This window comes from Juglans regia, chromosome 6 (genome assembly GCF_001411555.2).
Source record: "Juglans regia cultivar Chandler chromosome 6, Walnut 2.0, whole genome shotgun sequence".
Lineage (NCBI taxonomy): Eukaryota > Viridiplantae > Streptophyta > Magnoliopsida > Fagales > Juglandaceae > Juglans > Juglans regia.
Window position 1 is genome coordinate 8,143,265 of NC_049906.1, and position 13,567 is coordinate 8,156,831.

General features: G+C 36.8%; 1 protein-coding gene across 2 annotated transcripts; it reads right to left on the minus strand.

Annotated features, from left to right (window-relative positions):
- Window positions 1-7,592: 7,592 nt before the first annotated feature.
- LOC108981331 lies at window positions 7,593-12,470 on the minus strand. Of its 2 annotated transcripts, none has more exons than XM_018952443.2 (2): window positions 12,389-12,470; window positions 7,593-10,059 (listed from the first exon to the last, which is right to left on the minus strand). In XM_018952443.2, the coding sequence occupies exon 2, from the start codon at window positions 9,927-9,929 to the stop codon at window positions 7,677-7,679; it is 2,253 nt and encodes a 750-aa protein (XP_018807988.1). In that variant the 5' UTR covers window positions 9,930-10,059; window positions 12,389-12,470; the 3' UTR covers window positions 7,593-7,676. The 2 variants fall into 2 exon arrangements, with proteins under 2 accessions (XP_018807988.1, XP_018807990.1); XM_018952445.2 differs by having other exon boundaries at window positions 7,593-10,077.
- Between the last annotated feature and the right edge of the window lie 1,097 nt (window positions 12,471-13,567).

The following is a 13,567-nucleotide window of genomic DNA, read 5'->3' on the forward strand; positions in this document are numbered from 1 at the left end:
TTTGAGACCCACGGCCACAGTGCATTTGGTATTGTTCTGTTTCTGCGTTGTCGCTTCTTGCAGCTCTGTGATCCTTCGAAAATTATAAAATAGCACTGTAAGTATTTTCCAAAGAACTTTCGTGATTTAAATGTATTTTTGCGCTAACTCATTTCACTGTAATCTGGTTGATTATGCCGAACTGAGTCCGAGGAGTAGGGGGTTGGATGGATTGGAGAATGGAGTTATTTGTGTGATTGGGTTGTGTTGACACTTGTTGGTTGTTGGTTATTGGATATCGTGTCGGTTCATGTACATTGCATAATTGCATGCATGATCGTGTTTGTAAAGGAAACTGGGTTTTCGTGTATTGCATTCATGTTCATATGTTTATTGAAAATTAAGTTTTCATGTGAAAGGATTTTTGGGTGCGTGTGTATCACGACCCCAAGCCGAGATAGGGCATTATCTCGGTGGAGCTCCTCTGGTCACTCGGGAGCGGAATATACTGAGTGACGTCCCCTGGATTGTCGCCGGGCAACAATGGGATCGGACAAGATGGTCTCGTGCCGACTCCGTGGTCCCTTTGCTGGCGGCGACTAGAGGATGCTTGGCCATGAATGCGCTGGGTGCGGAACTGGGCATCGCTTGTTGCGTAGAGGGTGCTTGGCCATGAACGCGCTGGGCGCGGAACTGAGCATCGCTACGAAGCCAGGACGTGCAGATGGTCCCTAGGGGAGATCATGTGCATATGGTAATAATGGATTAATGGACTATTTTCTGGAAAACTAGTGTGTGTTGGATATGGATTTTTGTGTAAATCATTTTCTGAGAAAATGCTTTACGGATATTTTAAAGCCAAATGGGATTTTGGCGTGTGTTGGAAAATATTCATTTTCGGAGAAAATGACGTTTTGGGCATAATGCATATTTCATCATATGCATGCATTATTTTTGGTTGCATTAATGCATTTTTAATCTCGAGAGTTGTTTTGATCTTACTTACCTGCGGTACCGTTTTATGGTAAATCAGATTTCGATGCAGATAAGGCTGAGGGTGAGCTTGAGGATTCGGCTCCGCATGAGGAGTGATTTGGGATCACTCGTATCTGTATTTGGGACTTATATTATATTTATTTTGGATGACTGTATAACTTTTAAACCACTTTTACTGTTATTTAAATTGTGTTTAAATACTGGTACTTAGTTGACTTAATTATCTGCTGCATTTTTTTATTGTACACTATTGCATTTACATACACTTGGCACTATCGTTAGGATGCGTGACTGTGTTGTCATCATCCTGGCGTCTTGATCCCCGAGTTTTCGTACATGGGGGTTGGGGGCGCCACACAGGTTGTTTCACGACTTCTTGGATAAATTTGTGGTGGTGTTCATAGATGACATACTGATATTTTTCAAGAGCAACAGTGAGCCTGAAGAGCTTAGATTAGTACTCAGGACACTCAGAGATAATTTTTTTTTTGCTAAGCTGAAGAAGTGTGATTTTTGGCTGGAGTAAATCGCAGTTTTGGGACATGTGGTTTTCAAAAATGGTATTTCAATGGACCCGAGGAAAGTGGAAGTAGTAGTTAATTAATCGGCACCGAAGAACAGTGTTTTAAATACCGTACCATACTGGTCATACCATACCGGCCACTGGTCCGATATAGGCATTACATATATTTTGTACTGGCTCAAATACTGGCCGTATCGGCCTACATTTCGGCTCGTACCGGCTGATATTTCGACCTTTAAAGTTTTTTTTTCATTTTTTCAAATTACAAACTCTTTTTTTTTACCCTCAATTCAAACTAGGCTATTTATAATTATATATATAAATATATTTATATATAATTTATTCATATATAGACTATTATTTTGGAATATAGTTTATATGTATTTATATATATAATTTAGTCATATATTGACTATCTTGAAACGGTACACAAAACGATACCGATACCGAAATATTTTGTTCTAGTGTCTTGACTAGTACAGCTTCCAGTACACGAGGTCAGAAGCTTCTTAGGGTTAGTGGGATATTACCATCGATTCATTTATGGGTTCTCGAGAATAGCAGTCCCTCTTACTACCCTCACCAGAAAGAATAATAAATCTAAATGGACAGAAAAATGTGAGGAAAGCTTCCAAGAGTTGAAACAGAGATTGGTGATAGCCCCGATGTTAACAGTTCCCACAATTAGAGGAGGGTTTGTAGTTTATAGCGATGCATCAAGACTGGGTTTAGAATGCATATTAATGCGGCACGGGAAGGCTATAGCATACGCATTATGCCAACCGAAAGTATATGAACAAAATTACCCCACTCATGATCTAGAGTTAGCAACGGTCATTTTTGCACTTAAGATTTGGAGGCATTATCTGTATAGGGAAAAATGCAAATTTATACGGATCACAAGAGTTTAAAATACTTCTTCACTCAAAATGAATTAAACATGAGGTAAAGGAGATGGTTAGAATTGATCAAAGACTATGATTGTACCATTAACTATCACCTAGGAAAAGCTAATGTTGTAGTTGATGCACTAAGTAGGAAGTCAATGGAACCAACAGTTGCAGCCATTACCACTCAACACCATTTGCCATTTGTTAATGGATTTAGAAAGAGCAAGTATTGAGATTATCACTAGTGACCAGAAGGATTTTGTGGCCAGTTTAATGGTTTAACCGGCCTTAGTAAACCGAATTAAGGCCACTCAAAAAGAGGATTCTGGGTTAGTGAGTTTGGTAGAAGAAGTCAGGAAAGGGACTAAATTTGAGTTTAGCGTTTCTGATGATGGTGTGTTAAGGTTCAGAGGCAGATTGTGCATACCAGCTAATGATGAACTAAAAAGGGTAATTCTAGAAGAAGCACACAGTTCTTTCTACATAGTCCACCCAGGGAATACCAAGATATATCGAGACTTGAGAGAGTCTTTTTGGTGGAATGGTATGAAAAGAGAAATTGCTAAATTTGTGGAACAACGCCTAACTTGTCAACAGGTGAAGGCGGAACATCAGAGACTAGCATGATTGTTACAGCCACTTCAGATTCAAGTTTCGAAGTGAGAGCATATCTCCATGGACTTTGTGACAAGCCTACCAAGGACATTAAGCGGATAGGATGCAATATGGGTGATCATGGATCGCTTGACGAAGATGGCTCATTTTGTACCCATTAAAATTTCTTATAAGCGGGAGAAATTAGTTGAGCTATATGTGCAGGAGATAGTAAACTTGCATGGGGGTACTAGTATCCATTGTGTCGGATAGAGATCCTCATTTCACTTCAAGGTTTTTGCGAAACCTACAAGAGGCCATGGGTACTAGGTTAAATTTTAGTACTACTTTTAACCCTTAGATGGATGGACAGTCAGAAATGACTATTCAAATCTTGGAAGACATGCTAAGAGCATGTGTGATGGACTTTAAGGGGACTTGGATATGGCATCTACCGTTGGTCGAGTTTGCTTATAATAATAGTTATAAGGCTAGTATTGGAATGACACCTTACGAGGCATTGTATGGCAGAATGTGCAGATCTCCCTTGTATTGGGATGAAGTGGGTGAAAGGAAAATTTTGGGACCAGAGATTATCCAGAAGACCACAGAGGCGATAAATATCATTCGGGTTAGACTGAAAATAGCTCAGAGCCTACGAAAGAGTTATGCTGATAATCGTTGCCATCATTTAGAGTTTGAGGTTGGAAATAAAGTATCTTTTAGGATAGCACCAATGAAAAAAGTTATGAGATTTAGAAAAAAGGGCAAGCTGAGCCACAGATATATCGGGCCCTTTGAGATTCTTTATCAGATTGGACCATTGGCATATAGGGTAGCACTTCCACCGACACTTGCGGGGGTGCATAATGTATTTCATGTTTCCATGTTGAGGAAGTACATACCCGATCCCATTCACATTATTAACTATGAGCCATTTCAGATTCAGGAAGATATAACTTATATGATTTATGTGGGAGAGCCAATACAAATTTTAGAAATGAAAAAATAGGTGTTACGCACTCGAACTATCTCACCAGTTAAGGTATTGTGGAATAATCACGCTACTAATGAAGCTTCTTGAGAATTTGAGGAAGAAATTCGAGATAAGCAACCACAACTATTCAATAGGAGTTTTGATAACTTGTAGCAAATTTCGGGGATGAAATTTTTATAAGAGAGGAGGATGTAAGGCCTAGGCCGGTTACCCAGGCCCAGGCCCAAGCCCAAGCCCAAGCCCAAGCCCAAGCCCAGATCCCATCTAAGGAGCCAAACCACGTCGTTTAGGCAAATAAAGTCTTTCCCTTCTAGTTATATTTTCCTTCACCCGACAGTTTCTTCCCCCTTCCTCTTAGATTTTTAATTTTTTCCCCCTCATTCAAAAATCCCTCTCCCTGAATCCCAAGATCACGTCAGTTTCACCCTTGTTATTTTGTATTTTGGATTGTTTTCTCACTTTCTATCTCAATCACAACAGAGAATCTCTCTCACGTCCTCTCTCTCTCTCTCTCTCTCTCTCTGTGAAATTCACATATCTCTCTCCCTTTTCATCTTCTCTATTTTTTCCCTATAATCTCTGATTTGTGGTCACAGTAGCACGTTCATGGAGTACTCTCATCTCTACTTGCTTATAGCAACCGTACACCACCGCATGCCACCACATTGGTAAATCTCGTTCCCGCATCTGCAGCTTTCTAAAAGTTTTCTCCTCATTTTATCTCAGTTTCACACACACTAAATTGTTGTACAAATTCATCATTTTAGAGCATCTCCATTTTCGTAGTTCACTGCCGCTGCCCACTATCAATTCGAGTTTTCTTTATTGCATTGGTAAGAATCCCTCCCGAATGTTGTTAAATTTTAGCCAAATCGGTATGATAGTTACTATTTGAAGTCGGATTTTTGACATTAGTAATGTGGTAACACAGTTCATTGCCAACAACCTAGACAGCATCACGTCGTATTCAAATTCGTTCACATGACTTCTAGGTATCGTAATTCAAGCTTCCGCTTTGCATTTTACGTCATTTAGCTTTGGGGCTTATATCTTGATGCGCTAGCTTGACATGGTTAATTTGACTATATATTGACTGTTAGAGGTGACAATGGGTTGCTTTAAGTTTAATTATATTTTCATTTGTAGTTTTTGAAATTCCAGCACTTGATCAAAAAGTCAAACTTGCAGTCATGGGTGGCATAAAATCAAACTTGTAGTCTTGGGTGGCATTGTGCGATCTCGATTATAAGTGCCGCAAGGTAAAGTCCTCATTCATTATTAACACTTTGGTATTGTTTTGTGCATGATAAAATGTTTAGAAGTTGCTAGAAATTTTATTGGGTTATGTTCGAATGGTAGGAATTATGAATCGTGTTGAATTCTTGTATGTCATTGGCCAGGTGAAATTGTTGGCTATTTGAGTCATTTAGGGACTGGTCTATTGAAATGTTGCATTGTAGATTGGTAGCTGGTAGATTGGATTGATGGGTATGATTTGTTTGAACTGTTTTGATTTGTTTTTATTTGGTCATTGTCAGGTTTAAACATTAATCGATAGATTAACAATGGTTGTTGCGGGTTGAGTTGAATATGGAATTGGTTGTGATGGTTGATGTGTGGTTGGGTGGAATGTGGCATGTGGGCTTATTGTGTTGGATTGGTCTTGATTTTGAATTAATGGTATTGAAAGTGCAATACGTTAAATCAATACTCGGGTTTGACGGGTGATTGTTTTGGTTGTTGTTGGGTCATATGTTGTCTATAAGAGTCAATGATAAACTGTTTTGGATTTATTATGTTGCTTTTAGTTTACAAGTAACATGTGGAGAGTGGCTAAAATAGTGTTGTGTTATTTTATGTTCTTGACTAGATAAGAGCTTGTTCTATTCTATTTTTATGAAGGTGGGAAATTTTTATTAGCTAAGTTAAGTGCTAGTGTGAGTATTAACTTGTGAACAAATATTTTATAATATAGGTTATTGTGACACAGTTAAATTATAGTTCCAGAACGTAGAGAATATATTGCAAGAGTCAGGTAAGCTGGGTGCCTATACTAGATTTGCATAAAAAGGAAAATGAACTGAGATTGGTTTGTAAAATGTGCATATTATGTTTTAAAAGAAAATGTGAAAACAATCTCAGTTATGTGTTTTGCATTCACTCATGAAATCTAAATGAAAGAGGAAAATGCTTTTTGACCTAAATAGTGTAGACATGAACAATATTTGACATGTTTCTGAAATGTGCAAAAGAGCGAATATGAAATTTGATAATTTTGTGCATATGATATGAAAATGTTTTGGATCTGTTTTTTATCATATGAAAATGATATGAATATGTTCAACACGTGGTTTGATATGATATTCATCTGAAAAATCTTTAACATGACTTATCTATTTTTTTCTCAAATTCTGATTCTGGTTTTGATATGATGATACTGGCTCAAGTGCTATGGTTCGTACCAACACGATATGATATGATACGAGTGCACCCACTTTGGAAACAATGTAGTCTGTTATGTGTTCTTTCTTGTGCGCACACTTGGGGCTCTAAGAATGAATAAGAAAAGTTTCGCAATATGATATTGTCTGGTTTAGCCACCGAGGGTAGCACAACCCTACCACGGGGGTTAAACAGGGTATATATTAGGATACGATATGATACGATATGATATGATAAGAAGAAGATGTTTAGTTATATTATGCCAAATTTTTTTTTTTTTAATATGAACATTTGGTTTTTGAAATATGAAAAAGATTAAAATGTCACTCTGAAACATTGTTAATATGTTTTGAGATTTGCATATGAAAATGAAATATTTTTGTTTCCTAAATATTGAAATTTATGAAAAAGCTCATGTTCTACACACTAGTATATGTGTTATGCTTACTGAGTTGTTGAAAACTCACCCCCTTATTTTCAAAATATTTTTCAGATAATGTAGAGGGTTCAACTGAGGACTAGGAATAGAAATGTGAGCAAGGCTAAGCTGATGATAGGGTGTCAAGTACCTTGGGGTATTACTGATAACAAAAGGATTTATGATGTCTATGAGATATGTTTATGTATTTGGTTTAATAAGACTTAAAAATTTATCAGTTTATTATGTTGAGACTTTTGGGAGATTGTGGACCCCTTGGTTTTCGTTGTTATCATAGTGATGACTTTGTGGTGATTAATATGTGTCGAATTGGAAAATATGAGATTGTTTATTGTTTTTGAAATCTTTGGAGATTTTAGATGTGTTGGGAGATTGGTTTATAAGTGATAGGTAGTAATTCTCCGACCCATCCGGGTATGGGGCGTTACAGAGAGAACCTCTACCATTTTGCTCATCTTTGTAGCAAATGCCATGGACCTTCTAATTTGGTATACAAGAAACAAGGTAGTGTTCGAGAATCTCATACATGATGTAACCATTTTCTTTCCGTAATTAGGAAAAACAAAATACAAGCGTGGTAGTTTTTCTCTTCAAAATTTTGAAATTATAACGTCTTTAAAGTTTTTCTTTCTTGATATACCGATAATTACTTCATGTGCTTTGTATGAAAAAGTCAACGAGTAAAGCTGAATTTTCCTATCGGAAGGAGATGAGATGATGATTTTCGGCCAAGCGAAGGAGATTAGAGATATATCGAAAAAAGTACATCAAATTCGATCCAATCATAAACATATAGCTTGAATAACGAAAAAGTTACTACTTTTCCACAATCAATTTTGCAGGGCCAAAACCGGCAGTGAATACGAACTGCTCAACCAGGGCAAAATGAGCCATCAGCAACCAAACAAGATTGATAAGCTGTCCACCTCTACTTACTTGCTGAGAATGAGCATCTGGTCGGCAATGATTTGACGCGTATGACAACATCTCCACCCACACTTTGCTGATTACCTCCCATTTCTTCTCCCCCAATTTTTGCAGCTCTTTCGCCAGCATGCATGCATCAAACAATACAGATTTGCTTCGATCTCCCTTCACATGAACAGGTTTAACATCTGTATTCACACCAATAAGGTTTTCACAAGCCTCCTTTTCCTTATTGTTTGGTCCTAGTCCCTTGTTGCTAAAGAATCTTTTAGCCTCAGCACATGTATCTCTATATCTAATTTGCCCAATACCTGCCACAGAAGCCATCATAGTAGGTTTCATCACTAAAAGATATAGCATGTAATCTGAAACGAGCTTACTGATGAATTTATAATCAACAGCTTTTGAATCGTGATCGACTTCACTTCCATGATAGCAGATTTCAGTAGCAATGTGCCAAAGCAGAAGGCTCTCATCATAGGTAACATTTTCAATATAATCTTTTTTAAGTGTTTCAAAAAGTACTTCTTCCCCTCCGTGCTTCATTTTGTTTTCTTCGAGAACGTAAGCACCTCTAGCTGAACTTATCTTCTGGATATTTTCTACTGTAACTGCTTTTTCAGATTTCTCCCGCAGTTCTTTAAAGATAAATACCCATAGACTTATCGTGAAGTGGTTTTTGGATGCATATCTCCACTCATCTAGAAAATCCTTAGCACCCAATCGATCAATAACCTCTTTGCGACAGTATTTGCGTATATGATGCAACAAATGATGAGTAGTCTTCTTAAAAATGCCAAGGAGGCACTGATCTGCATTTTCTTCATTGGATTTTTTCGGAAGTTGTTTGAGGCAGTATGTTATCAAATTAAATCCTGCCACGGATTCAGACCACCTGCGAAGTAATACTGGTGTAGTCCTTATTGACTCGGTACCAGGCAGCCCATCATCCTTGAGTGGCGGAGACCACCTTGACCTTCTAATTCTGAGATATTTTTTGAAGATGGCCCGGACGGCCTGGACTATTGGATTTGTATTCCTCTTGTCGAGAAAAGCTGTTGTCCAATCAGAGAAAATGAGCTTGAAGAGTGCTATTGCCTCCAGGATCAAGGCACCGAGCAGCAGGGTGTAGGTAACTCGAATATCAAACTTATCTAAACCATGCTTGCAGTCTACAAAAAAGAAGACCCCAAGGGACGCCAAAACCGAAAGCGAGCTTACAGAGCGCAAAAGGTATCCTATTATATCATGTATCACAACGAACTTGGTATAGAGGACTTCGTAGATGAAGTTGAGTTCAACCTCCAACACTTCAAGCGCGTCTTCAGGAGTTCTCTCATGAAAAAATTCTCTGCTCTCATTTCGATCATTGTGGCTAATGAGATCAACAATGAGCCCCTTGAAGATTTTGAAGAAGTGGTAACCATATTTCACCACCTCAAAGTCATCTAATCCCTTCTCCTGATCTCTCGGCCCTGGAGAAGAATAGAAGGCGGACTTGGATTCTCTAATAACAGCATCTACTGTTTGTGACATTTTTGTAGGAAGTCTGGCTCGTTTCTTTGAAGAGAATGCATCCATGAGCTTCGCGTACTCTGGTCCAGGATCTGGATCTGTAAGCATGGATTCTCGGAATGTACCCCAGCTTGCACGATATAAAGAACGTGTCCGTTCACTGTATTTGATGACTCCTGCCAGGAAAATGAGGGAAGTCGGGAGCCATAGCTTATTGTTTGGTAGTGTTTCCAGGAAGACATAAAACGAGGCGACGACCTGGAATATCAGGGTGAGGAAGTGCCTAAGCCAGAGCTCATTATCCTCCAGGGCAAAAGCAGTTATGGTGTCCGGCCCACCAAGATGTAACAACAAGAACGGAGCCCAAAATGCAAGAAGGTCACTCCTTTCAATAATCTTAGATGAGTTCCTGCTGCTGGTGATGAGCCCGATAGTGAAACTAGCTGCCCAGTCGGCTAGAAAGTATGATGCCCATATGATCAGGATGTAGAGCCTATTTCCTGTGCGTTTTCTCATGGGAGCACCCAAAAACAGTACGATTTGTAGTGAAAGGCTGAAGAGAATGACTCCCCTGACATTCCATATCTCCCATGTCTTCTGCAGCCTGATCGGAATGAGCTCGACCATATCTCCTTTTCGTTACCTTTCCCTCGATCTATCTCACTTTTGGTTCGAAAAATGAACCAAACGAATGAAATTAGGTCGTGCCGCAGTTCTTTCTACTAGACAACTTTCGACTTTCTTTCCTCGAGACAGCCTTAAAAGAAAATTACAGCTGCCAACTAGTGAGAAACACAATTTTTTTTTCACTGGGACATCAGATTTATTCAATTGAAAAACAATGGAGAACTTAAAAACATAAAAAGTAGATTTTTTTTGGATCAAGTATGAAAATTTCTTGGAATTGTTGTTCAATCTAAAATGAAACAGATGGAACATAATATAGACATATGAAACGAGTCATTTAGTTTCTGTTTGGATTAAGAAATTAGTGTTTCATCTCATCTCATCAATTTTTTCAAATTTCAATTTAACTTTTTTAAATCTTAAAATAATAATGATATTAAAAAATAATATTTTAACAATATTTCTTTTAATTTTTCATCTCATCTCATCTCTAAATCCAAATCAACCCTTATGTTATGAGACTTGAACAGTACTTAATATACGAGATAAGATTCACTCCATATTTCTACCTTTTATAGCTAAAATCATGAAAAGAACATCTATAAAGATCTAAACTATAATTGTATCAACAGGGGTTTGGGAGAGAAATCAAGCAGATCCTCTTGGTGTCGAAGGTAGCAATCAGTGCAGTGACTAATCAAATATACCAGTAAAACGTACCGTTTAATCAAATATTCATAAGTGATCCTTGAATTGTCGTATTACCTTTCCTTGGTTACCAAAAGGAACTCCTGTTACTTATGATTAGCCCATGCATGGGACTGATTCACATGTGGTCGTGCTATTTCACGCAGTAACAGTGACTGATTTTCCCCCTCATATCATCAAATCAGACCATTCATTGCTACCTAGCTATATTCTCTCTCTGTATGTTAATATCACTTCCGTTTCTAATTTTTCGTAATGACAGTGACTGTGTTGGAGTATCTAACAGGTCTTTCAACAGCCTTTTTATCTTTCCTTTTTCTTTTTCTCTAGGTACGTCACGTAAAATAGAAAGGATAGCGAGAGCTTATACATGAGGCCATGTTACCAAATTATTGTAATTTGGTGACTGCTCATTGCGCTACGGAGTGTTCCAATCGGCCTTAAAACTTGTGAATTTTGTTGACAGTCCTTCCAACAACTTAATTTGTATATCGGAAATAAACATATATACCAATACGGAAAGTAAGGAAGTATATAAGAAGATAAGTGTTATGGTCATAAAAAGATCTTACAAAAGTAAATCTATGAACTGACATGATTTTGTGATATCCCATATGATAAGGATAAGAGTATGTAGTGTATGGGATCCCATATTACTTGAGAATGAGAAGTTTTTACTCTTTACAAGATTCTAATGAGGTTCCAATTGTATCATTCACTAATCCTTTTGGAGTATAAGCTATGTTGTTTGAGCCTTCTATTGGGGTGTTACAGATTTCATATGATACCGTAAATTTACTTTACATTAAAAATAATTTTATAATATAACATATCACGTCAAGTCATATCAATTTATAAATTTACTTTTTTAAAATATATATTATACACATCGATTTGCAAATAGAATAGGAAAAAACAACAAATGGCACCTACACGATAAGATCAGTAATTACTAGTGGATTTAATGTAAAAAAAATTTTCTCATCAGTCACTATTCACCACCCCACACCTTATACTCTATGAAAAACACTCCCACACAACGTTTTTAATTTCGTACTGTACCGGCCGGTACGGCCGAAATTTTTCGTTTCGGCCGTCCTGCCGGTACAGGTACTAGGTATATACCGTACCGGCCAAAATACCGGCCGTATCGGCCGGTACCGGCCGTTTCGGCCTAAATTTCGGCCTGTACCGGCCGGTACCGGCCTATATTTCGGCCGGTACCGGCCGATATTTCGGCCTGTGTTTTTTTTTTTTTTTTTTCGTTTTTTCAAACTACAAGTTTATTTTTTGATCCCCAATTTTAGATTAGACTATTTATAATTTATATGTATGTATGTATTTATATATAATTTATTCATATATAAACTATTATTTTAGAATATAATTGTTATATATATTTATATATATAATTTATTCATATATCGACTATCCCGAAACGGTACACGAAACGGTATCGGTACCGAAATATTTCGTTCCAGTGTCTTGACCAGTACGGTATTCAAAACATTGCTCCCACACCTTATAAAAAAATAGGTGTGAGAGTGAATAGTGGCTGATACATAATAAATCCCTTTAATGCAACCAAAATATATAGATCTACATCATTTCTCAACAAAAAATATCTCTGGATCAATAAAAATAAATAAAAAAAGAAACAAATTATGAAAGTTAAGATCAAAACCCAACACTGATGATTTAGCTAAAATGCGACTGTATGAGCTAAAATAATAGAAAATTAGCAAACATACTTTGATTTCTCCTTTTGTTAAGCTCTGGTTGCCTAAGACCGACTCATGCTAGCTACATGCATGCCACGTTCACGGAGTGAAGGACTAGAGACTGAGAGAGTGAGAGATCATGTCCTAGGGGAGAAAGGGAGCTGCTATTTGTAGACGTTGAGCTGAGATTAGGAAACTTGAAAACTACAAAAATGAAGAAGAATTACAAAAATTACAATAGATGCCATTATGAGATAATTTCGAGATGAAATTGTCAAACAAAAACTTTATATACAGTCACTTTTGCACTTTAATAAAGTAATTGGCTGCGTCACTATTTTTAATATAAAATAACTGTTTTGGTTAATCACATCAGTAAAGTGCACAAAAAATACGCAAAATGACTATACGTAGCAGTATTCATTGCCAAAATAATTTGGAATATACAATTATACCCTAAATAATTTGAAATTTAAAGCGAAACAGAATAAAGGGTTAAAGTACTATGTCAAAAATAAATAAATAAAAGATAATCATTTTAGCTTTAGGAGTCACGATCCACATAAAAATGTGATCTATAAGAGTATGAGTTTTGCTATATGACATATTTTAAATGATTTTATATGTCTAATTATTTTATATGATAAAAAATAAGATTACAGATGTCATTTTTCATTCAAAGAGAGGTGATGATTAAGTAGACAACTACTCTACAACTTTTTATCAAGTATCTATTAAAATTATTATTATTATTTCTTAAATTCAAAAATATTAAAATTAAATAAAATTTAATGTAAATTTACATTTTTATTACACATATAGTTGTATGCCTGTTTACTATTTTCTTGACTGATCATGATCACCATGTGAAAGACGTTGCTGTAGCTTGCGGTTCAATGGATGCTTGATAGATACCCGAGACAGCTAGCAAGACCAGAAGCTTGAAAGACCTTAATTTATGAAAAGCTATATATAGGACATGGATGCTGACTTTGTAGACACTCTAAGCACCAATCTGGTATAAGTACTACTCGAATCTTTCCCTTTTTTCTTCAGAAAAGAAGAAGAAGAGAATGGTATATAGCAAAGCTATAAATCTCTTTGCTTGAGAATTGAGTATCAGATCGTTTTTAGTACTGAATTTCTTCTACAAGTAATCTTGGTTGCCAATTGGGAGCTTTCGAAATGTCCTATCCAATTTGCTCGTAT

Coding starts and splice junctions, on each gene's coding strand:
- LOC108981331 (XM_018952443.2), bottom strand. CDS start 9,929: ATGGTCGAGCTCATTCCGATCAGGCTGCAGAAGACATGGGAGATATGG.